The sequence below is a fragment of the Tachysurus fulvidraco genome, chromosome 13 (genome assembly GCF_022655615.1).
Source record: "Tachysurus fulvidraco isolate hzauxx_2018 chromosome 13, HZAU_PFXX_2.0, whole genome shotgun sequence".
Lineage (NCBI taxonomy): Eukaryota > Metazoa > Chordata > Actinopteri > Siluriformes > Bagridae > Tachysurus > Tachysurus fulvidraco.
In genome coordinates, this window is record NC_062530.1 from 13,041,425 (window position 1) to 13,064,089 (window position 22,665).

At 40.6% G+C, this 22,665-nt stretch overlaps 1 protein-coding gene across 1 annotated transcript; it reads right to left on the reverse strand.

Annotated features, from left to right (window-relative positions):
• Positions 1–273: 273 nt before the first annotated feature.
• Positions 274–18,700, reverse strand: slc28a1 (solute carrier family 28 member 1). Its single transcript, XM_027162037.2, has 18 exons — positions 18,627–18,700; positions 18,390–18,469; positions 18,237–18,304; positions 18,013–18,104; positions 17,739–17,928; positions 17,355–17,496; positions 16,591–16,704; positions 15,063–15,140; positions 14,887–14,967; positions 14,728–14,808; positions 14,288–14,413; positions 13,333–13,463; positions 13,073–13,241; positions 12,796–12,981; positions 12,356–12,437; positions 6,249–6,347; positions 775–880; positions 274–654 (listed from the first exon to the last, which is right to left on the reverse strand). The coding sequence occupies exons 1-18, from the start codon at positions 18,628–18,630 to the stop codon at positions 540–542; spliced, it is 1,944 nt and encodes a 647-aa protein (XP_027017838.1). The 5' UTR covers positions 18,631–18,700; the 3' UTR covers positions 274–539.
• Positions 18,701–22,665: the final 3,965 nt, after the last annotated feature.

The following is a 22,665-nucleotide window of genomic DNA, read 5'->3' on the forward strand; positions in this document are numbered from 1 at the left end:
CATCACCAGCACTAGCTCTGAACCAGCACCCGGTTCTTTTTGGTGGAAAAGGGGTAATAGTAAAGAAAGCTCTACACTGCCTCTTGTTCTGCATAAAGCACAGCATCTTCTGTTCATTCGTTCAGTTCAACTTACTTAAACTTAAGTACTAGTTAAGTTTATCTGAAAATTTTATGGTCAGGTCATAATTATTTAGGACTGGACAGGTGTACGATTAAATGCGCAAAATAATAAAATAAAACAAAATAAAATAAAAAAATGACTACAGTTGAATAGTGTTGCTGTGATTCATTCTAAAATGTATTTTGTTTGAGTACAGTATCAGCTCTTATACTTTATTATTGAAAATCATTCTGATTAGTTTTATTTAGTTATTAGTTTCATTTAAAAACAATACCACAATACAAAGTACACTTGATCTACTTCTATACATACAATAAATGTAATGTTTTATCTATTTATTAGTTTTTATTGAATACTTAAGCAGAATTTTGATATACGTAACAATTATCTTTGCACTTTACAAAATTAACGTTTTCCTAAATGCAAACAGTTTCATTATAAAGATGGCAGCACTCTATCAAATAAAGAGTGGCATTTTTCACCAGGGTCCAAGATCCCTCGAAAGAAATCATTGTTTCATTCTTCACAGCACTATAACACAAAGATTACAAGTTAATACTCAAAGCATTTAGGTAAATACATCCTATTAAAATTTCAAGTGGGATGGGTAATATTTGCCTACTTGCTTATGCAGGTGATTTTTGACCTTACCTTTCAAAGAGGTCATAACAGCAAGTTTGGATTTTGGTATTAGTGGTGTTGAAGACAGAATTTGTAAAAACATCAATACAATCTAGTTGAGGATGTGAAAGGAGGCCTAGAGGTGGACAGAGAATACAATTGTTATGAACATACTGACCACTATCTGCAGCAAATTTCTAAAAGTGCTGCAAATGCAGACGGTTGATGGTTGAAAAACTTTGAGATGAGAGGAGAGATACTTTAAAAAAAGGATTATTTCTAGCATGAGATACTGTTGTTAAGCTACAGTATATTCAGTTTTTATGTCTGAAGATAAAAATGTGTTTTTAATTGTGTTTAATACCATCCCTATTCTGAAGAAATCACTACTCACTCACTCATACACTCACTCACTCACTCACTCACTCATTTTCTACTGCTTATCCGAACTACCTCGGGTCACGGGGAACCTGTGCCTATCTCAGGCGTCATCAGGCATCAAGGCAGGATACACCCTGGACGGAGTGCCAACCCATCGCAAGGCACACACACACACCCTCATTCACTCAATCGCACACTACGGACAATTTTCCAGAGATGCCAATCAACCTACCATGCATGTCTTTGGACCGGGGGGAGGAAACCGGAGTACACGGAGAAAACCCCCAGGGCAGAACATGCAAACTCCGCACACACAAGGCGGAGGCGGGAATCGAACCCCCAACCCTGGAGGTGTGAGGCGAACGTGCTAACTACTAAGCCACCATGCCCCCCTGAAGAATCACTAATAGCTATGTATTCAAATATAACTGTTTATTGTTCACAGCCATCTTGTTTAGTTGTACAGTATATTTCTAATTTTTGTAAGCAATGAATTATATTTAGCTGAACAAAAATTACTTAAATACACCTGTATTATAGCCCCTTCCTGTAGTAGGACTTCTGTGATGAAATATATTAAATTGATGAAAAAAAAAAAATTCTAAACATACACTTCACCAAACAACACTGCTGCAAAAACTTTCAAGGGAGTAAAAAATAATAGCCCTGTATATTGTTCTTGATAATGATTGATTCTGGGTGGAGGTGGGTGTTATAACAATCTTGATATGAATATATGACTCTTCTTGAATAAAAAATCTCTGTTATCTATTATTACATTGTGATATGAAGTGTCCTTTCATCCACCCATGTTGATCATATGAGATGACCCTGTTTCAAGCTGATTTTGTGCATGATATTACCTGTAAAGTAAAACTTACTGAACACTCCTTTGAAATAATAAGTGCAGCATTATAAATTAATTCATATGAAAATTAATATCATGCTAAATAAAACGTAAACCTACATAGCAAATGTATTCAGCTGAAATATAAATACATATTTATATACTTACCCATCTGTCAAACAAGTTTCTATTTATTGCAGTTTTAAAAATTTGGTTATTAACATTAGTATAGCTGATGTACTTTTTATTTAACATATTTTAAATAAGGTATCTATGCTTGTTTGAGCATAAATGAGAAAAAAGAAATGGAAAAAACAAAACACAAAATTAATTGTGATTCAGCCAGTGCGCAATGGATGTTTTGCCAGATTGCCCACCATTAATTCCAAAATTGTATATTTATAATCACACCCTCCACTGTCACCCAAATGAGGATGGGTTCCCCTTGAGTCCGGTTCCTCTCAAGGTTTTTTCCTTTACCATTCAAGTGAGTTTTTCCTTTTGCCACCTGAGTCACCTCGGACTTGCTCATTAGGGATAAATACAAACATATTTTTAATATATCTACATATAAATGTATTAATCTTTGATTTTTACTGAATATTATTCTTTATATTAACCTTTTGTGTTATGTTTATGTTCTGTTAAGCTGCTTTGAGACAATTTCAATTATTAAAAGCTCTATAAAAAAATAATTTTAATTGAATTTAATTAATAAATATACTTTATGTACACATATGCATGGCCACAATGTCAATTGCCAAAACATAAGAAACAATGAATATAAAATTCCAAATAACACAATTTGCTTAATATGAAATAGCTTTTTGTTCTCAGTATACATATCACCATTAATAAGCTCCAAAGAATCTGTACTCATATTTAGTCTGAGACCAAAATTATTGATGCATTACTTCTTAGTATGCTTCAAAGTGTTTTATGGTTATTATATGCTTATTATACATAGTAAGCACTTTTATGCTGTATTTACATCCTCAGCGGAGAAGGAGCGGTGCCAGGCCCATGACCTCTGTCTTTACTATAGCAAGGCAGGCCACTTCGCCATCTCTTGTTCAGCAAAAGGCAGGGCTCACCATTGAAGGAGGAGCAAGCGGCCAGCCACTGGTGCTCAGACTCCCTCAAGCCACTTCTGAAGGCCCGATTTTTTATAAAGGACCAAGATCACAAACTTTCTGTTTTCTTAGACTCTGGAGCCGACACGGAGTTCCTCGATGAGGAATTAGTGCAGCAACTGGGGATTGAGACTGAACCTCTACCAACCATTCTCCATGTATGGGCCCTGGATGGCCATGTTCTCCACCAGGCTCACTTCGGAATGCCAATCATCTAGTCCGTATCAGAAAGGGTGACGAATGGACGACAGTGTTCAACACTCCTACTGGCAATTACGAGTACCTGGTAATGCCATTTGGCCTCACTAATGCGCCAGTGGTGTTCCAGGCGCTGGTTAATGATGTCTTACGGGATATGCTAAATCGGTTCATTTTTGTGTACCTGGATGATATCCTCATCTTTTCCCACATGCCCGAGGAACACACCCGTCATGTCCGTGCGGTGCTTCAGAGGCTCTTACATAACCAATTATTTGTGAAAGCTGAAAAATGTGAATTCCATGTGACGAAGACTTCTTTCTTGGGCTTCATTCTGTCTGCAGAGAATGTTCAGATGGATCCCGACAGAATCAAGGCTGTTAGGGATTGGCCTCACCCCAGGACACATAGGCACCTCCAGCAATTCCTGATATGTGCCAATTTTTATCGGCGATTCATCTGGGTTTACAGTTCAGTTGCAGCACCCTTGCACCAGCTAACTTCCCCCCTTCAATCCTACTCCTGGAGACCTCAAGCCAAGCAAGCCTTCAAATGACTTAAGCAGCTCTTCACCTCTGCCCCCATCCTCACCCTGCCAGACTCCACTTGACAATTCGTGGTGGAAGTGGACTCATCAGATACCCGTGTTGGGGCTGTTTTGTCTCAGAGGGACCCCAAGGACAATAAACTTCAACTTTTTCGTCGTCTTTCACCGTCTGCACGAACAACCTTTTTTGGTCTGGACAAACCACAAAAACCTCGAGTACCTTTGGACAGCCAAGAGGCTGAAACCAAGACAGGCTCGGTGGGCCCACTTCTTTGGGAAGTTCAACTTTCCTACCGGTCGGGAACGAAGAACGGGAAGCCGGGTGCTCTCTCTTGTCAGTTCTCCCCTGATTCCATTGAGGCTGCTGCTGAACATATTCTTCCATACTCCGTCGCTATTCGGACCCTTTGACTGGGGATAGAGAGAAGAGTTCAGCAAGCCATGTCCAACTTGCCTATTCCTACAAACTCTATGTTCCAGATCACCTCCGGTCCCAAGTTCTCTAGTGGTGTCTCAATTCCTGGCTTTTCTGTCACCCCGGGGTCCCTCGGACCTTATCGGTTCTCCAGCAATGGTTCGGGTGGCCCTCACTCAGACATGATGCTCGTGACTTTGTTGCTGCCTGCCCAGTGTGCGCTCAACACAAGAGCTCTCGATCTCTCTCTTCCAGTCTCCTTAAGCCGATGCCGGTTCTTTGCCAACCTTGGTCACATATATTGTTGGATTTTGTCACCAATCTCCCTCTTTCCAATGGCTACTCCACTATTCTCTCTGTGGTCGATCTCTTTTTTAAACTCGCCCATTTTGTTTCCCTGACCAAACTTCCTTTGGCCAAGTAAACGGCTTTGCTCTTTCTTCAGCATGCTTTCCAACTCCATAGCATTCCCAGGAACCCCAGTTTACCTCCAAATTTTGAAGGGAATTTTGCCAACTCTTGGGCATGTCCATTAGCCTCTCCTCGGGGTTTCACCCCAGTACAATGGACAGACAGAATGGCTCAATCAGGAGCTGGACATGGGACTTCGCCTCCTCTGTGCCGAGGATCATTCTTCCTGGACCTCCAACTTGGTATGGGTTGAGTATTCACACAACCCTTTTCAGGCTGCCTATGGCTATCAACCCCCTTTGTTCTCCACTCAGGGTCTGGAAGCCTCGGTTCCTTCCGCCTTGGCCCTTGTGAGACGTTGTTGTTAGGTCTGGAGGAGAACTCGCCTCGCCTGCTTAAGTCCTCCCAAAGTTATGCTCACTGGGCCAACCGCAGGCCTGCCCAGATCCCTCATACTGTGTCTGACAACGGGTGTGGCTTTCCACTAAGGACCTTCCCTTGAAGCTGGCATACAGGATGCTTGCTCCCCGGTTTGTTTGCCCGTTCTGTATATCCAAGCTGATAAACCCCAGGGTGTTGCGCATCCACTCCACGTTTCATGTCTCCAGACTTAAACCTGTCCAGGCCTGTGTACTGGTTCCCTCCACCAGACCTCGTCTTCCGGCCCGGGTCATTGATGTGGGCACTGCTTTTAAGGTCCGTTGACTCCAGCACTCCAGACATTGTGGGAGAGGAGTACAGTACCTGGTTGACTGGGAGGGATATGGCCCAGAGGAGCGCTCCTGGAATCCAGCACGTCACATCTTGGACCCTTACCTCACCTCCCAGTTTCATCGAGAGCACTCTGACCAGCCAGGTGGAACATCGTGAGATGCCCTGTGGAGGGAGGGGTACGGTCAGCGTATTCCACCAGAGTTTCAGTTTTCGGCATTCACTGGTGATGTCTCTTCCGGGTCGCCAGACAGATTGTGAGTCCTCCCACTCACCTCCTGTTCTAGTTATTGCTCGTAGTCTCGCTGCTGTTGTTCTGAGTCGATTGTTACCAGGTAGGATTTACTTTTTCCTATTTGTTTACGAACGTTAGTTGTGCACGTTGCTGCCTGCATTTGTTCTGGCTTTGTGCTTTGGCATTTTTCTTGCCAGATGGAGTATATTACAGTCCGAGCTTTGTCATGATTTTTGCTCTTCTCTTTTCCCTGTGGATTATTATTGCCCGTGCATGGATTATTTCCTGTTTATGGACAGGAACTCCCATGAGTTAAAGACCACCATGTATCTGCAATGAGGTGTGTGCTGTGACTTTGCCCTGCTTATGCCTCTCTCTTTGTTTCATTGCATCCTGTGTGGATTCTCACCTGAACCATGTCCTATGTTGGAGTATTATCATTATATTCATTAAATTCTCTTCTTTAGCTTTTGTGCTGCGTTTGGGTTCCTCCCTAGCACCTCCATACGGACTCACTGATAAGACTACTTTTATACATAATATATTATACAGAACTGAGATATGGTTGTGAAAGGTTGGGAAATCGCAACTGATTTGTATTTAAAGTGTTTGTGTATAATCCTTACCAGCAACAGAAGCATTAACCAGGGACACACAAGTGCCTGTGAGCAAGGCTCTTAGCACTAAAGCAGAAATATCACTTTTTCTTGAAGGACAAATGGTAGCTGTGACAAAAAAAAAATTTACATGGTCATTAGTAAAGCATAATTCTCATGATTCTCCTGCATCACTACATTTTGTAATTTGCAGTTAATATTTACCACCATGCCTGCAGGTTCTTAAAACATTTTAAAACAACATTTTAAGATAAAAGGTTATAAAATGTCAAATAGTGCGGTTAACAATTTGGTATTTAATTATGAGCTTGAAGTTTAAGTCCAGTTTAGATATCACTTTCAATTCAATTCAATTCAAGTTTATTTGTATAGCGCTTTTTACAATAGACATTGTCTCAAAGCAGCTTTACAGAACATAAACATAGAGCAGAAGGTAGACATAATTAATGATAAAGGAAATAACGAATAATAAAAGAAATAAGAATTAACAGAATAAAAATTCTAGGTTATTCTAGGTTATATCACTGAAGCCTAATTGGTCAAATTGAAAAATTCTAACCAGTTTTAGAAAAAAGTTCCTGAAAACTACACCAGGTTACGTATGTAACTGGTTCCCTGAGAAGGGAACGAGACGCTGCGTCAGTGCTGACACTATGGGAATGCTTCTTTGAGGAAGTTGTGTCTGAAGCTCTGTGTGCACACACACCATTTAATGGCTCGGAAAGGACACATGACGGAGTAATTACTCGGCAGTAAGTCCATATAAGGGCATCTACGTCACGCTGCTCCAGCTCTCTTTGTCTGAAGGAAGCGCGAACGGATGCCTGGGGTGTGGCCAGCAACGCAGCGTCTCGTACCCTTCTCAGGGAACCGGGTTACGTACGTAACCTGGTGTAGTTCCCTTTCGAGGGAACTCGACGCTGCGTCAGTGCTGACGCTATGGGAATGCCAATACCCATGCCGCCACGCACCGGTCGATGATTGGGCCAGAGGCCGCGAGAGAGCACGAGCAGACTGGGAACAGCACATCATAGGCCCCGCAGTACCTGGGACCCTGGAGTGGGGTCCAAGTCCAGGTCATAGAATCTGATAAAGGTGTGCGGAGAGGACCATCCTGCCGCAGCACAAATATCTTCAATGGGGACACCCCTGGCCAAGGCACTGGATGAGGCGATACCCCTAGTGGAGTGGGCCCTGATGCCAAGAGGTGAGGCATGACCGCGCACCTCATAGGCCTGAGTAATGGCCTCCACCACCCAGTGCGCCAGGCGCTGTTTGGAAACCGGATTACCCCTATTCCGGCCCCCAAAACAGACAAAAAGGGCGGAGGAGTTATGCCACGAGCTAGAGCGGTGGACGCAAGTCCTCAGGGCCCTTACCGGACAAAGCAAGTGAGGCCTCTCCTGCTCCGCCGACTCATGGGGCGGGGGACAGTAGGCCTGCAGGATGATAGGACATCCCGCCATCCTGGTCACCTTAGGGACATATCCTGGCCTGGGGTGCAGGATAGCCTTGGACATGCCAGGGGCAAACCCTAGGCAGGCCGGGGCGATCGACAAAGCCTGCAAATCCCCGACTCTCCTGAGAGAGGCCAAGGCAAGAAGCAGAGCCGACTTCAGGGTCAGAAACTTCTCAGAGGCTGACTCCAAGGGCTCAAAAGGGGCTTCCAGCAGCCCCTCCAGGACCACAGAGAGGTCCCAGGAAGGAAGGCGTGGCCTAGAGGAAGGCCTCAGCCGCCTGACACCACGCAGAAAGCGAGAGACCAAAGGGTGCCTACCCAAGGAGGCCCCAAGGACAGGTTTCTTGTTCACGGCAACTGCAGCCACGTACACCTTTAGAGTAGACGGGGACAGGCCCCGAGAAAAGCAAGACTGCAGGAACTCCAGCACTGTACCAACCGGGCAGTGAACTGGATACTGAAAGTGCTCGTCACACCAGAGGCGAAAAAGCCTCCACTTCAGAGCATACAGTTTCCTAGTGGAGGGAGCCCTAGCATTTAGCAGAGTCTCTGTCACCTCAGTTGAGAGGCCTGCATCTAGGAGCTGGTCCCCCTGAGGGGCCAGACCCAAAGCTTCCACATCTCGGGGCGGGGGTGAAGAATTGCCCCCTGCGCCTGAGAGAGGAGATCCCTCCTGATGGGAACCTCCCATGGAGTGCCATTCAGGAGGGAGACTAGGTCCGTGAACCAAACCCGAGAGGGCCAACGGGGGCAACTAGGAGAAGGTTGACCCGGTCGTGGCGCACTCTGGCTAGGACTTGCGGGAGCAGAGCTACCGGGGGAAAGGCGTACAGACGGAGCCTCGGCCACGTCCATACCAGAGCATCCAGGTCCAACAGGGCCGGGTGAGAGAGGAAGAACCACAGTGGACAGTGGGTCGACTCCTCTGAGGTGAACAAATCCACTTCCGCTCGGCCGAAAATCTGCCAGATTCGCTCCACAACGTGAGGGTGAAGACGCCACTCCCCGAGCCTCAGCACCTGCCTCGACAGGAAGTCTGCCTCCCGATTTACACGCCCTGGGATAAAAAACGCTCTTAGCGAAAGAAATCTGGTCTCTGCCATGCCAACCTGAACAGAGGGCGTGAACGGCCGTTCTGAGGTGGAAAACCCCTCCCCTTCGACATCAAGCTCCTCAGAGCCGGACGCGGAAAGCAGCATGCTGTCTTCCGGGTTGGGAGAAATCGCAGCGCGAGCTCCCGAACGCGAAACTGAGCGATCGGAGTCAGGGGAGAGGGCAAGAGAAAGGGGAACACCCGTCTCTTGTTCCGCCTCCGCTAACTCAACTTGGGAACCCCATGATTGAAGACGCCGCGCTGCCTCGGCAGACACAGGACCCGAACCACGAGTCATGAGTGACAGCAACCAAAACAAAACAACGGAATATACTGGACATAAGCAACACATTTCGGGTGACATTGTCTCCTTTTACCCCCAGATGGAACTGTCTCATTGCAAAGAAACAAGCTCAGGGTTCCCATTGATTTAGCGTTCTAGTGAGTTAAAATGTTTTAACACATTATATTAATTTTTTGGTGTAACTGTATTTTATTTTGATGGCATGTTTAAAAACAATTAAATTAAAATATCAAAACAATCTAAAATATAAACAATCAATGACCCCCAACCCCACCCCCGCCTTAGCGGGCCACGGTAAAATTATCAAACGATGACCGGTCCGCGGCGATAAAAAGTTCGGGGACCACTGGCTTAGAAGTTGCCCTGGGTTCATTTGTGACCTCATAGACAATTACACTCGAACAGTCCAGGGGTCTCATTTATAAAACTGTGCGTAGGATCCCTACTAAAAGTTTATGTACGCCCAAAAGCCAAAAATGGCATACGCTAAAATAAAATTCCAATTTATAAAACCGTGCATACGCACACCTGTAAGCAATGTTCCCTTTATAAATCACAGATCACCCGCAGATATGCGTACGTGACCCAGCCTCAATCCCGCCCTGTACATGCCTATTTTTAACCATAAATAGTCAATGCAAATCACTGCGCGGGCACGAGAGTGGACCTCGTTATAATGAGTTTCCTCTGCGCTCTGTGTGTTTAAAAATGGCGTGAGGAGCCAGCGTCTCAGGGGGTAGCCACTGTCGCCTGCAGGTTATAATTATATTAAAAGCAACATTGTTATAATTATATTAAAAAAAAAATTGTTACATTTTCTACTTTTTAATATTGTTAAACTCACCAAGAAGCCAGCCATCATGTAGCTGCTGTGCCTGCATTTAGTCTGTTCCCTACAGTGTTGTGTGTCAAGATAAAGGAATAATGTGTTGAACCAGGCCAGCGTTCCACAATGTTTGTGAGGGTCATGTTGGAGTCACATATGATTTGCACATTAATAGAATGCACATGCTTTCTGTTAACATAAGCAAATTAATTTGCAGATGGTGCCCTTATAGCAACATGAGCGCAGTCAATTGCACCGATTACATTTGGGAAACCAGACATTGCTGCAAAATTTCATTTTAATTTCGGCCTGTTCTCGCACAGGTTAGGGGAACCTGATGTACCGACTACCCATATTAAGTATACCATTCAAAACGACATATATTATGGCACTCAGGGAAGGCTGTGATATACCAGACCTATAGGGTGAGATGATAGATTCCAATAGAATTATTTCATATATGAAAAGGTTTTAGACACAAAGTTGAGGATTACTTATAGTTTTTTTATATAAATAATTTACCTGTCTGCCAATTCCAGCTGGAAACAGCCGGTTGCCAAGAACCCCAGAGTGGTGAGGACTTGTATTTAGACTGGGATGGCATGGTTCCGGTTCTGGCATGCTGCCCTCTCTAATACTGGACCCAATTCAACACATATATCTAAGAGCACAGCTCTAGGGAATCTAAATCGGTTTATTAGCCAGTCATCATAATGGGCCAGGAAATCATCATGGTCCCTGAAAACTTGTTCTCTCCTTATTCTCCCATTGGCGTAATCCTCCAACAGTGCCAGCAGTGCCATCATGAAGCATTACATACCCTGGTCACCAGAGGATTTATATGTTTCTAGCAATTAGACTGATCGTTAACATCTTGACAAAATCACAGAATTAATTTGTTGGCGAAAATTTAAGACGAAAATGTTATAGTGAACACATACTTCTTCATGATGGTTTTGTAATGAACACCGTAATAGTTAGGACCGATGACGAGTAGCGATTGTGCTTCATGACTGTATTTGCAGACTTTGACATTTTATGATATAAGTACATTAAATAAAATATTTTGTTTTTACACTGTGTTCTGCAGTTCTCTAATAAAAGGGTATTTCATGCTATTCTGTATCACATGTAGTCGCGCCATCTCCTCCTGTGCTCACGTTGTGGACAATGTGACTGTAAGGCAGCGCTGATTATTCATTCATTCATTCATTTTCTACCGCTTATCCGAACTACTCGGGTCACGGGGAGCCTGTGCCTATCCTCAGGCGTCACTGGGCATCAAGGCAGGATGCACCCTGGGTGGAGTAGCGCTGATTATTATTATTATTATTTTATTTTTAATACATTTTGAATTACTTTTGGATTTTACTAGAACAATTGGCACAAATAACAGTCGGATTTAATCTTCATGATATGTGGATATAACGTATGAATATTTAATGTCATTAATTCTTATAATCGTTCTTCTCACATAAATTTTCTACAATCTTACTTCAGTTCACGACCTCACCATATGTGTCGCCAATTCCCTTTATCTCCAGAATGTGCGTACGCACGTCTCAAAGTTTGCTTAAAGGTGCGCACATTTTCCTGTCAAGTTTGTTTTTTTATAGATCACAACCTTTGCGCGAAAACTGGCGTATGCAGGTTTCCAGCCCCGTTTTTTGCGTACGCACGCTTTATAACTGAGACCCCAGGGTAGTGTAGCAATAGTCTTAAATTTCCTCTATTTTTACATAATCTGTCTGACTGTGGATTTGTGGTCAAAACTCTAGAGATTATTTTGTAACCTTTTCAGCCAGATGAGCAACAACACTTCCACAAATATGTGTTGTGAAGAGATGAAGAGTTGTAAAGACAGATAAATAAGACACTTTTTCTTTACATAAAACAGGACTTTTAGTGACACCTGGTTGTAATTCCACAACCATACTCTGATTTCACAATCAAATTATCTGCTAACAGCAGATGTTCACATACATTTGCCACTCACAGATAATATTAATAATATTAATATTATTTTTCCTATATAATAATTTTCCAGTATAATATTTTTGTCTCATTTGTTTGATTGAGGTCACTTTTTCTACGTTTAGGACCTTTGCTAACATTTGATGTGTTAGGTCATATTTATGCAGAAATATATAAAATGGTTTCATTAAATTTCAAGCAACACTATATATCTTACTTTTAAGCTAATCATACTCTAATAATTTATCAACAAAGAATTAACTTCATATAGTAGTTAATATATGCTATTATATTTTACATATATAAAACTGACACTAAAGCTTATTGGAGCTTTATGAAAAAAAGCTTAATCTAAACTTGATTATTGTACTCCTTTCACTGAATGCCCATTTATGAACTTGTAGCAATCATGAGGTAAAATTTTCCTAGCATAGCTGTTTATGTGCAAATGAATACTCACACATGCCTCCAATCACAATGCCAAGTGAACTGAAGTTGGCAAAACCACACAGAGCATAGGTGCTGATGATCTCTGACCTGACCTTAAATGACAAAGACTATGCACTTAAGGATGCATTGGGCAATCACATAATCAAATGTAATATTTTTATGAATTTTTATAATTGTTTTTTCGTTTTCTTTTTTTTCCCACACAATGTATTAATGTCTGTGTTTCAATTTTTCAAGTTTCAATTTAATTAAAATATAACGTTTAGTAGAAACACAGACATTTTAATAAATTTCTTTTTCACAAGTTTTCTAAATTTTCTTTTCTAAATTCAGAAAGTGTTCCAATATTTAAAACAGTACTATATTTACATTTGAAACACAGCATTCTATGATTAGATTACAATGCATTTCTTATTGTTGGCTTTAGAAAGACAGAATACAACAACTCACTGAAATGTATTTTCCCACTTCCGTGATGCCATTTAATCGGTTGTTTTTCAGGTTTGCCAGCTTCTCGTAAGCTATGAATTCATTAAGGAACAGTTTTGTTCCAATAAGTTCAGCCACAACGAAGCACTCATTGAATGGTATGCCCATCATGAAGGCCACTGGCATGAATACATATGAGCAGATGAGCTAAAGTGTTGGAGGCAAATGTCACTTTAGGCATACTTATTACTTATTAACCATTACAATGAAGTACATTGTGATTGCAGTGATATTGGACCTCAAATGTGATGTGTGGATACCCCACCATTCCTCCCAGCCAGGACAAAGATGCATTGATGAAAGCCAAAATAGCAAGAAATCCAATCAAGTTTGCAGCTATGTTAGCCACAAGCCCAACAGAAGCAGATGCTCCAGCAGAAGCAGCCTCCAAAATATTCTGCTCACCACTAATCAAGAACAGACAGACATAAATGCAGCTATTTGGACAATTTTCACATATTAGGAACATTAATGTGTCACAATTGTATGGGACCTCACCCGCTTTCTAATTTGATATTGTCTTCAGATTTAAATTTGCTATCTTCTGTTTCAGGATATGAGAGTTTGGACAAGGCCAATGCACATGGAGCAGCCATTACAGATGCAGCAATCAAAGAGGATGCGTCAATCTGGGGAGGTTAAATTTTTAACAAGCACAAATATAGTGAAAAGTGATCTGTGCCGTGAATTAAAGACAAAGACCTGAATTAGTTAAAATTGTAAGTTTTTTTTTACATTGATGTTGAAGTTTGCATTGATATTCACCCAGTGGGCTTTTGAGTATTTTCAGAAACTACTTATCTCCTAGTTATTACAGTTTACCGAGAATTGTACAAATAACAAAACTATCACAGATTTTAAAAAAAGTTTTAATCTTCACATGTTCAGTTTGCTGAACCTGTGCCCATGATATCCTCAGAGTGTTGTTTTTGGCTGACAGTAATGGAACTTAAAATTCTTCTGCTGTTGTAGGCCATACATCTCAAAGTTCAATGGTTTGTGCAGATTGTGATACTTTTCTGCTCACTGTGTTTGTAAAGAGTGATTATATGAGTTATTAAATTTTTTCTGGTAGCCATTTTTCTTAGACCTCTCTTTAACATCAACAAGGCATTTCCACTCTTAGAACTGTCACCCAATCAGTTTTTATACTATTCTGTGAGAACTATCGAGTATGTTGTTCACTGAAATTGTTCAACTGTTTTGGAAATATTCAAACCAGCTCTTTTCACCAGTAACCATGCCATGGTAAAAGTCCACATTCTGATGTTTAATGTCAACAATAACTGAAGCTCATGACTTGGATTTGCAAGATTTTATTAATTTTGCTGCTGTCACATTATGTCTGTTTAACTCCATAAACAAAAAAGTCTAAAGGTGTTCATAATAAAGTGCATTTTTCTGTGCTGGATCATTACTCAAAAAAATAATAATTGTAGACAACATTTCTCACCCCAAATGAAATGAAAGCTCCCATCACACTGCCAGCAATTGTTGCAAAACCTCCAACAATGACAGCATGGATCTCAGAATTGGTCATGTCTTTTAAATAGGGACGAATTAGCAACGGTGCTTCTGTCTGAAAAAAATAGTGGAATTTATTCGAGTTCATGGCTAAATTAATTTTAGATAAATAGAATAAATAAAGAAATTACATTATTAATATTATATGGTGCTAAAAATAAGGTCAAGTTTTAGCATAGCCTATTGTAAAGCAATTAGCCCAAATTTGATTTAAGCTTACTGAAATCCATTTGTAATTACAATGAATACATGCATTTTCTCAGAATGTATTTTTCTGAAACAGAGACTGCCTTTTTAACTGGTGCATATAATGATACTGAGAAGTAGTGCTATAATACTCACATTTAAAATTATAATGTATTATATTACCTGTCCAACAAATATATTCCCTGTAACAGACAGCGATTCTGTAGGAGATGTTCCCATTGTTATCTGCATAATCCAGGAAATCTGTAGACACAGACAAAATGTTCACAACTACACCTATTCCATGGACCTTAGATACTGGAAGATTACACTGAATCTCACCTTAATGATGATCCATTGCATAACACCAAGGAAATAGAGTACTGACATAATACTGCTGAAAAATATCACAATAGGCAAAGCCTACAAAAAAATAGACAGAATCCTGTCTTAGTTGCTTTATAGATAACAAAAAATCAGTTCAGTTGGCATTCTGCAAAAAGTTGATAATCACTGACCTGAAACGCAAAGATGCCTGAATCTACCAAACTGCCAAATACAAAAGTTGAGCCAGAATGGGTGTAATTTAAAAACGTCTGAAAAATGAACAAATAATGTAAATATGTTAGTGAAAATGTACAAAATCTGTAACAGTGAATGTTTTTTTAAATGAAAATTTCACAAAATTTTACCGTTTCATGTTTTAATCTTCACCTCATACTGCTTAAACTTATATATATATATACAGTATATATATGACACCAAATGAAAGTCTGTATTTTCTTTAAAATAATTAAACATTTGGGCATAACAAATAATGCAACTAAACAAACAAAACCAAACAAAGATAGTTTTTAAATGATCTTTAGGGTGTAATTTCAACCCCCACAGTTATTTGTACTTAAAATGGATAAAATCACCTACAGGTGTATCATATCAGGTGCAAATTATTAGAAGCATTTTGCATTTTTCTACAGCACATTTTGAAGTGGGCTTGCCTTATTTAAGCCTCAGATATTTGGTTTGGTTTGTAACTGCACAACTTTAATTATAATGGGAGGTGTGCAAGGATGAAAACTTTGTTGTCTAAGAAAAACATGAGATCAAGACAAAAGTTTGTGAAAGAACAGAGACAAAGGATAAGACTTCTGTAGTAATGTGCTTTGGACAGATGTGTCTAAAATGTAATTATTTGGAGACCATAACAGATGACATGTTTGGCATAAACCAGCTCATCATCATATAATCCACCTTAAATATTAAATCAGAAGGTGCTTGAAGAATATGAGACCATTTGTCAAAAAACTGAAGCTGAACTGGAACTGGACCTTGCAACATGTCAAAAACATACCAGATAATCCACCAACGACTGGCTGAAAAGTAAAAAATAGAGACTTCGGGAATGGACAAGTCAAAGACCAGATTTAAATCCTATTGAGATCCCATGGGGTGATTTGAAACAGATTGCACATGCAAGAAACCCTTCAAATATAACTGAAAGAACTGCATTGAAATGTGGTGAAAACCTTCTTCCAGTTGGTGTCAGAAACTGGTAGATGCCTTTTTACACAACCTCTGGATATGACACTGACCATATTTTTTTTTTTAGATCCTCAGAGAGTTTTTTTCCATGAGGTGCCATGTTGAACTTCCACTTCCGATGAGCGAGTGAGAGTGACAACACCAAATTTAACAAACCTGCTCCCCATTCACACCTGAGACCTTGTAACACTAACGAGTCAATGTGGAGAGAAACTGGCTAATTGGGCCCAATTTTGACATTTTCACTAAGGGGTGTACTCACTTTTTGGCCAGCGGTTTAGACATTAATGGCTGCATGTTGAGTTATTTTGAGGGGACAGCAAATTTACACTGTTAAACAAGCTGTACACTCACTATTTTACATTGTAGCAATGTGTCATTTCTTCTGTGTTGTCACATGAAAAGATGTAATAAAATATTTACAAAAATGTACTGTATATGTTATTCTGTATATAACTTACAGACTCTTACAGATTGATTCATAAGTGAAATATATTGTTAAACCTGGATTTGTGCTCCCAGCCAGTTGAAAGCTATGAAACCAGGATCAGTTCTTATGACAAACAGACCCATGACAAACTGTAAACCAAGCCCCCAGAAGATTGTCCTCCAGCGTACCTATTGAGAAAGACCCAGGGTTTGTGTGCATTTGTGGCATAAAAGCAGTTTAATAAAATCATAAAAGTAGGAATTATAAGTTTAAATAATAGATAACGTCAGTGTGATATGTTTGACATTAAATTTTTAAATAGAAGCAGGGGCATAGTCAATGAATATAGAAAGGTAAGTGGTTATCTACTAATTGTACATGTATATACAGGTGCATCTCAATAAATTAGAATATCATGAAAAAGTTCATTTATTTCAGTTATTCAACTCAAATAGTGAAACTTCTGTATTATATTAATTATCTGAGTTGAATTTCTGAAATAAATACATTTTTCCATGTCATTTTAATTTATTGAGATGCACATGTACGTAGCAGTACTAATGACTTTTCCTGTTGCAGTGAGCTGCAGCAGAGATCAAAAGGGGTAGAAAGAGAGCTGAGCACATAGAAAAAGAGAGTGTGTGTGTGTGTGTGTGTGTGTGTGTGTGTGTGTGTGTGTGTGTGTGTGTGTGAGAGAGAGAGAGAGAGAGAGACAGAGACAGAGAGAGAGAGCTTGTGTTTCTGCATTTAAATAGTGCAGCTGAAATGTGAAACTTAGAATAGAGCTACATCTACAGACAATATCAAGGATGTATGCATTTCTGATATCACTGCTCACTGCATATCTGTTTGCAGAAAAGATGAACAACCCGAGGATAAAGAGACAGACACCAGCAAAAGAAATAAGCTGCTCAGGGTTTTGCCTTGTGTCAAGTACCAACCAGGTCACCAACAGTCCTACCACCAGAAAGATAAAAACCCTGTAACATACCAAGAAAAGAAAACAATCCTGTTTTGTCTTTCTAACATCTGCTAATTATGCTAAATGTTTCTGACTTTTTGAAATTATGTTTTAAGAGTCTGGGAAAATATAAAGAATTTTAAGAATATGTGTGGCAACTGAGGAAAGGTTGAGAATTATTGTCTAGTGCAAAGGTAAAGAGGGTGTTGCCATTTCACATTTTAAAGAAAAAACAACTCCTGTTCAAAGTGCAATACTTACCATTTTATCCACCTGAAGTTAGTTTTAAAGCATCCAACCACAGGCTTTAAGAAGTGCTTTATAGTATCTCCCTTGGACCTTTTCACAAAATCATACAATGTGAAAAACACTGTCACACTGGTCAGGACAACAAGAGCAATGGATTTCTGGAAGTTTAACCAGCATGCAGCAACAAAGTATGCCGCATAGCCTGTGTTGTAAAATGAAATATAAAACTCTTAGTATCACAGAAATAAATTGATATTAATAGAGTGAAATGATTTGGATTTTGTACCTGCACCAAGTATCCCAAAGATAATGTATTTGAAGATTCGAGAGTGAGCCTTCAAAAAGTTTTCAATAGCCATGAAGGGTTTGAATAATTTGCTATATTGTCCACAAACAAAAATAATTATTTAGCATGTGCTTTATGTATGTATTGATTGATATATTATATTATTTGTCAAATAAAAGTGGCATTTAACAATAGAATGCGATAGCTATTCTATCCATACACACCTTGATTTTGACTCTTTTTCTAATTCTTTCTCCCTTATCTGAAAGTTGTGATTTGATATAGTTTCCTCCTAGAGACCCAAAAGTAGGTGACATTTCATTATTTTTGTAAATAGGTAAAGTATACATCACAGCCTAAGATTGTAAATTACCTACCTCTGCCTCAAATCCCAGGTTGTCCACTCCACTTCCATTATGTAGGCTGCTATTTTTCAACTCTGTGTCATCTAGATTCACTGAAGAAGATATGTATATTTACATATATAACTTAATAACAGTTTAAGAAAGTACAATTACAATTTTTCAACACTGAAATAATTCTTATTGTTTATCATTGTTTAACCAATTTCTAAAACAAGACAGCGCACAACAGAAAAATAAGTAATGGCTTACTCATTCTGCTTCCTCTTCAAATGAGTGACAAATGCATAGTTGTGCAACCTTTACTAGCACATACAGCTTTTAGTGGGATCTTATTACTAATTAACTGCATGATTGTGTGGCCATGTTCTATCGCATCTGTGTTATCACTATTTTTAAACTACGTGCTTGTTAGGTAAGTATTATAAGTTTGTAAGCCATCAATGTTAAGGTCCTTAAGGAAGGTTAAAGAATAGGGAATTTAAATGAACTTGAGTCACAGGCTTAGGCTCAACAGTATATGAAATTTAAATCATTAAAGGGAAAAACACAAATAAACAAATAAGATTACTGTGGAGGGGCTGCCCGGTCACTGTCATGCCTTCTTTGAACCATCGTTGCATCAGTCAGCTGTATGGTTTGGTCTTTATCAGCAATCATTTTAAGACTTTGGCAGGAAGGAATTAGGTTTGGGTCCATGGTGAACTCAGAGATTGAGCTGATCCATTAGTTCCTCAAGAGCTCTCAGTTTGACTATTATAAAGTGTTGTAGAATTTACATTGTTTGCATTTACATTATTTACTGTCCAGTGTCACACTGGGTACATAAGCTCCCCCGAGGGAGTAGACGTTTATCAGAACAAGGTTTCAATGGTGGACTGACACATGCCTAGGACAGTAATGGTGCTGCAGCATTTCCAGTTTTCACACTTTTACTAGGGGCTTCAGCTCCAGTTCCCTTCCATTCAATGCTCTATTAAGGAGGGCCCAAACACTAGCATGCAATCCAACGGCAGACCATGCCATGACTCCATAAGAAAAGCATTATCTTGAGTTTATGTAAAACACCCTGAAGAAACAAGGCTGTTCAGTTGGATGGCTCTGAAATGAGTGGAGCAGGGGCTGTCTTTTCTCAGTGCTTTGGGGAGAGGTCCAAGTTGCTTAAAGTGACCTTTTTTCATATTAGTTGTCCTCAGTGAAACAGATTGATAACATAGGAAACAGGAAGCTGTTGGGTGAGTGCAAGTTCTGCAGCTCCATTCCTGAGGAGTGGGCACAACTGCTATTGTCACTTACCCACACAGCACACACCCGAACAGAACTACACTATTGGCGAATGTGAGCTACTGGCAGTCAAACCCGCCCTGGAGCAATGGGGCACTGGTTGGAGGGTGCAGAACAACCGTTTCTGGTCTGGATGGACCATAAGAATCTCGAGTATCTCCAGACAGCCAAGAGACTGAAACCCCGACAGGCACGTTGGGCACTCTTCTTTGGCAGAATCAACTTTGCGTTGTCTTATTGGCCGGGAATGAAGAACAGGAAGCCAGATGCTCTTTCTCGTCAGTTCTCCCCTGACCCCACCGAGGCCACCGCTGAGCCTATTCTACCTCACTCCTTCACTGTTCGGGCGCTCCGACTCGGGATCAAGAGAAGAGTTCAGCAAGCCGTGTCTAACCTGCCGATTTCTACTGACTGTCCGGAAGGCAAACTCTATGTTCCTGATCAGCTCTGTTCCCAAGTTCTCCAGTGGTGTCACAACTCCAGGCTTTTCTGTCACCCCGGTTTCCCTCGGACCCTATCAGTTCTCCAGCGACGTTTCTGGTGGTCCTTGCTCAGACGTGACGCATGGGACTTTGTCGCGGCCTGCCCTGTATGTGCTCAACACAAGAGCTCCCGATCTCGCCCAGCCGACCTCCTGTGACCTCTGCCGATCCCTTGCAGACCTTGGTCTCATATTTCGCTTGATTTTGTCACTGGTCTTCCTCTTTCTGATGGCTACTCCACTATCCTCTCTGTCGTCGATCGCTTCTCTAAGCCCGTCCATTTTGTTCCCCTGACCAGACTTCCTTCGGGCAAAGAAACGGCGTTGCTCCTCCTCCAACACATTTTCCGGCTCCGTGGCATTCCCTGGAATATAGTCTCTGACAGAGGACCCCAGTTTACCTCCAATTTTTGTCAGCCCCCATTGTTCTCCTCTCAGGAGCTTGAAGCCTCAGTTCCTTCGGCCTTGGCCCTCGTGAGATGCTGTCGTCGAGTCTGGAGGAGAGCTTGCCTCACCTTGTTGAGATCCTCCTGGAGCTACGCTTGCTGGGCCAACCGCAGATGCCGCCCCGCTCCTCCTTACCTTGTCGGGCAGCTGGTGTGGCTTTTTTTTTTTACTGTCTCCACTCTTTTTGCCAGCACATATATTTGTGACTGTTTACTTTGTTTACTCCTTGTCACCTATTTTTCATTTTTATTAACCTTTTTATGAACATGCATTTGCATTCTTTAAATAGAAGCGAGTAGTGTTCAATGTGTCAAATGATCAAGCTAACATGTTTACATCAATCATGTTTAGCATCAATTTTATGACATCTAAAATGTAAAAAGTATAACTTTTTTAATGTCAAAGTATATCTATCTATCTATCTATCTATCTATCTATCTATCTATCTATCTATCTATCTATCTGTTTATCAAAGCTACAATATCAAGAAGGTAGACTTGCTTCTTCGGTGCATATGCAGGTTGTTTATTAAAGTTATTGTAATGTCACAAAATTAGAAGTATTAAAAAAAATAGAACTAGAAAAAAAAACAAGCTTAACAAACACTGCAGCAAGTGTCAGGTAAAGAGCAGGGCCAAAACAAGCACAGGTCAATCAGGCTCGGAACAGCATCCAATCAGGGTAGAGAAAATCATAGTGAAGGATAGAAAAAAACTAATTCAGTAACCAGGTACACAGGGGTGAAAGACAGGTTTGGTAAACATTTAATTTTTTACTCCATTTCATGTTATATCCACATTATCATGAAGATTAAATTCAACAATGTTATTTGTGCCGATTGCTTTAGGATATATACATCTAGTAAAATCTAAACGTAATTCAAAATGTATTAAAAAATAAATAAATAATAATAATCAGCGCTGCCTTACAGTCACATTGTCCACAACGGGAGCGCAGGAGGAGATGGCGCGACTACATGTGATACAGAATAGCATGAAATACCCTTTTATTAGAGAACTGCAGAACCCAGTGTAAAAACGAAAGATTTCCCTTAATGTACATATATCATAAAATGTCAAAGTCTGCAAATACAGTCATGAAGCAAAATCACTACTCATCATCAGTCCTAACTGTTCATTAGAAAACCGTCATGAAGAAGCATGTGTTCAGTATAACATTTTCATCTTATATTTTTGCCCACAAATTAATTCTGTGATTTTGTTAAGGTGTTAACGATCAGACTAATTGCTAGAAACATATAAATCCTCCGGTGACCCGGGTATGTAATGCTTCATGATGGCAATGCTGGCACTGTTGGATTATTACGCCAATGGCAGAATAAGGAGAGAACGAGTTTTCAGGGACCATGATGATGACTGGCGATTTAGACTCCCTAGAGCTGTGCTCTTGGATCTATGTGCTGAATTGGGTCCCGTATTAGAGAGGGCAACATGCCGGAACCATGCCATCCCAGTCCAAATACAAGTTCTCACCACTCTGGGGTTCTTGGCAACCGGCTTTTTCCATCGGGAATTGGCAGACAGGTAAATTATTTATGTAAAAAACTATAAGTAATCCTCACTTTGTCTCTAAGACCTTTTTGTATATGAAATAATTATATTGGAATCTATCATCTCACCTTTAGGCCTGGTATATCAAAGCCATCCCTGAGTGCCATAATATCTGTCGTTTTGAATGGTATACTTAATATGGGTAGTCGATACATCAGGTTCCCCTACACTGTGCAAGAACAGGCCGAAATTAAAATACAATTTGCAATGTCTGGTTTCCTGGTTTCCCAAATGTAATCAGCGCAATTGACTGCACCCATGTTGCTATAAGGGCACCATCTGAAAATTAATTTGCTTAATGTGTAATCATATGTGATTCCAACATTCATTCATTCATTCATTTTCTACCGCTTATCCAAACTACTCGGGTCACAGGGAGCCTGTGTCTCAGGCATCATCGGGCATCAAGGCAGGATACACCCTGGATGGAGTGCCAACCCATCACAGGGCTGACTCCAACATGACCCTCACAAACATTGTGGCACGCTGGCCTGGTTCAACACATGAT